At 49.0% G+C, this 2,604-nt stretch overlaps 1 protein-coding gene across 1 annotated transcript in view; it reads right to left on the bottom strand.

The window, feature by feature from the left end:
- Positions 1-2,604, bottom strand: part of SARC_06435 (hypothetical protein) — an 8,974-nt gene that overhangs the window by 4,155 nt on the left and 2,215 nt on the right. The window contains exons 5-7 of the mRNA XM_014299661.1: positions 2,189-2,315; positions 1,338-1,438; positions 189-413 (exon numbers count right to left, since the gene is read on the bottom strand). Coding sequence (XP_014155136.1) covers positions 189-413; positions 1,338-1,438; positions 2,189-2,315 — 453 coding nt within the window. The remainder of the gene's footprint in view (positions 1-188; positions 414-1,337; positions 1,439-2,188; positions 2,316-2,604) is intronic.

The raw sequence follows: 2,604 nt of genomic DNA, 5'->3' as shown, positions 1-2,604 counted from the left end.
GTACTACTACACACACACACACACACACACACACACACACACACATATATATATATATATATATATATATATATATATATATATATACATAATAACATATAGTTTTCCGTTACGGAAAGACTATCACAGTATACGCTCGGTATATGCATCTTCACTATGTTTATGTAAACAACCACACACACACACACCTTCACATCCTCTGGTAGGGCTGCCAGCCACTTGGCCGCCAGCTCGGCGGCGTTGCGATGGTTGACGTTCTTCTCTGTGGCTTTCAGGTCTTCAGCACTGGTCTCTCCCTCTACCGCACCCACACCCACACCCACAGACACCTGCACAGTCTGTAGGTTAGTGCGCAGTCGCTTCGCTAAGGTGGCGTGTAGTGCTGAGTCGGCATTGGCGTGCAGACCCAGCAGCTGTGGAATGGGACGGTGGAGTGGAGGGGGAGAGGAATGTGTGAGGGCGGGTGAGGTGGTACGGCAAGTGGGAAGGTACAAGCGAGGCAGAGGGCGCACAAGGGTAGGGTTGTAGGGTATATGGGTGCAGAAGTGTACGAGTTTAGGGTGCATCAATGTAGGGGTTTAAGTTGTACCGGTGTAAGGTTTTAGGGTTCACAAATATAGAGTTTTGGGGTGCACCAGTGTATGGATTTAGGGTGTACCAGGGTAAGGTTTAGGGTTCACAAATGTAGAGTTTTGGGGTGCATCAGTGTAGGAGTTTAGGGGTGTAGGCTGTACCATGATGAACATACGGGCATCTGGGGTGGGTGGGGCATTCAGGTAGTGCTCGTAGAAGGTTGGCGTGCTACACAGTGCTTACGTAATGGTGTGTACACAGGAGATGCCAATGGCATGGGCTAGGAGGGTTATGTTCTTACGATTGGGGGTGCCATGGGGGTGTGTGTAGACGTGCGCAGGGTCGTGAATTGGACATCTGGTGGCGTGCACGAGATGGTTGGTTCAATCCAGAAATAGATCAGATGACACAAGACCCATGCCAAGGGCCCTCATTAAGTGCGTGAGCTATTAAGGTGGTTGATAGTCTGTCTACTCACGAGTGTGTGAGCCATGTAGGTGTAGTAGAGGACCACAACCGCAAACAGTCGTGGCTGCCTACAGCATCTGGCAGTGTTGGTGTGCTGTGCGATGGGACTGCCTTGATTCGTTATCAGAAGCCCCAGGCATGTGCATAGTGGGTGAGACGACTACCCACACCACGTACGTGCACACACACTCAATCTGTATGAATGCCACAGACCCAACTCACAGGCATGTACACACATGCATGGACACGCATGCTGATCACAACCGCACACACAGGGCCAGCGTGCACAGACATACCATTGGCGACTCAGAGCTCTCTCCACTCCACTGTTCCACCCAGGCCAAGTACTCAGCCTTGTTGCGCGCGTCAGGGATTACGACACCCGCGTGTGGGGTCTCTGAAGGGTGCAGGAGAGGGGTCTGCGGTTAGAACTTAGGGGGTGTGGGGTGTGTGTGTGTGTTTAGGGTTTAAGGATATTGGGATATTGGGGAGGGTTTATGTACGGTTGATTCACTAGGGGTGGGTCCATGAGGTGTTGTCACGGCACACGACTACAACGCTCAGATGACTAGCTATTCAGCTCAACCAACAGACGACAAACCCCCCAACACAACACACGTGCACAGCAGCACAGGTACATCCATCTGCAGTGCACACACAGACGACTGACGGCCAACGGGTGCAACGGTGATGCAGGGCAAGCACAACCGAATGCACACACTCAAACACACACAGATGCGTGCGCACTGAAACACCCTCTCACACGGACGAACTAATCAGCACAGCCGATTAGGCACATCTATGGCTTTCATTGGATGCAATCTAGGCCCGCCCATCTATCGCTTCCATTGGGCTTCAAAATTTTTTTTTTTGGGTCTTCAACTACACTCAGCGAATGTTGCTATGTAAGCGATTATACGGACAGCACACCACACACCAATGTACTGACGAATAACAATAGCTTGTTTGGCGTGAACACATCGCACCAGGGCATACCGTTGCACACAGCAGAACTCTCGCACACAACTCTGAACCATAAACCCTAGACCCTAGAACACTCGAGCTTTAGATGGCGTACCATTTAGCACAGCTTACATTACAGGGCACTGATACAGAATATGAGACATAGACACACTCGCGCATGTACCGTTGTTGGTTGACGAGTTCACCAGCGCAAAGTCAATGTCGAAGCTCTGCGCCACAAACAAATGGCTCAGGAACGCATCCAGCAGATGACGATCAAACGCATTATCCACGCGACCACCATAGATACACTGCAAGCGACAGGCGGCAGATACAAACATGAGATTAAATGAGCAGATACAAACATGAGGTTAAATGAGCAGATACAAACATGAGATTAGATGAGCAGATACAAACATGAGATTAAATGAGCAGATACAAACATGAGATTAAATGAGCAGATACAAACATGAGGTTAAATGAGCAGATACAAACATGAGAGATTAAATGAGCAGATACAAACATGAGATTAAATGAGCAGATACAAACATGAGGTTAAATGAGCAGATACAAACATGAGATTAAATGAGCAGATACAAG

The sequence above is a fragment of the Sphaeroforma arctica genome (assembly GCF_001186125.1).
Source record: "Sphaeroforma arctica JP610 unplaced genomic scaffold supercont1.458, whole genome shotgun sequence".
Taxonomy (NCBI): Eukaryota; class Ichthyosporea; order Ichthyophonida; genus Sphaeroforma; species Sphaeroforma arctica.
This window is presented reverse-complemented; position numbering and strand designations above follow the sequence as displayed.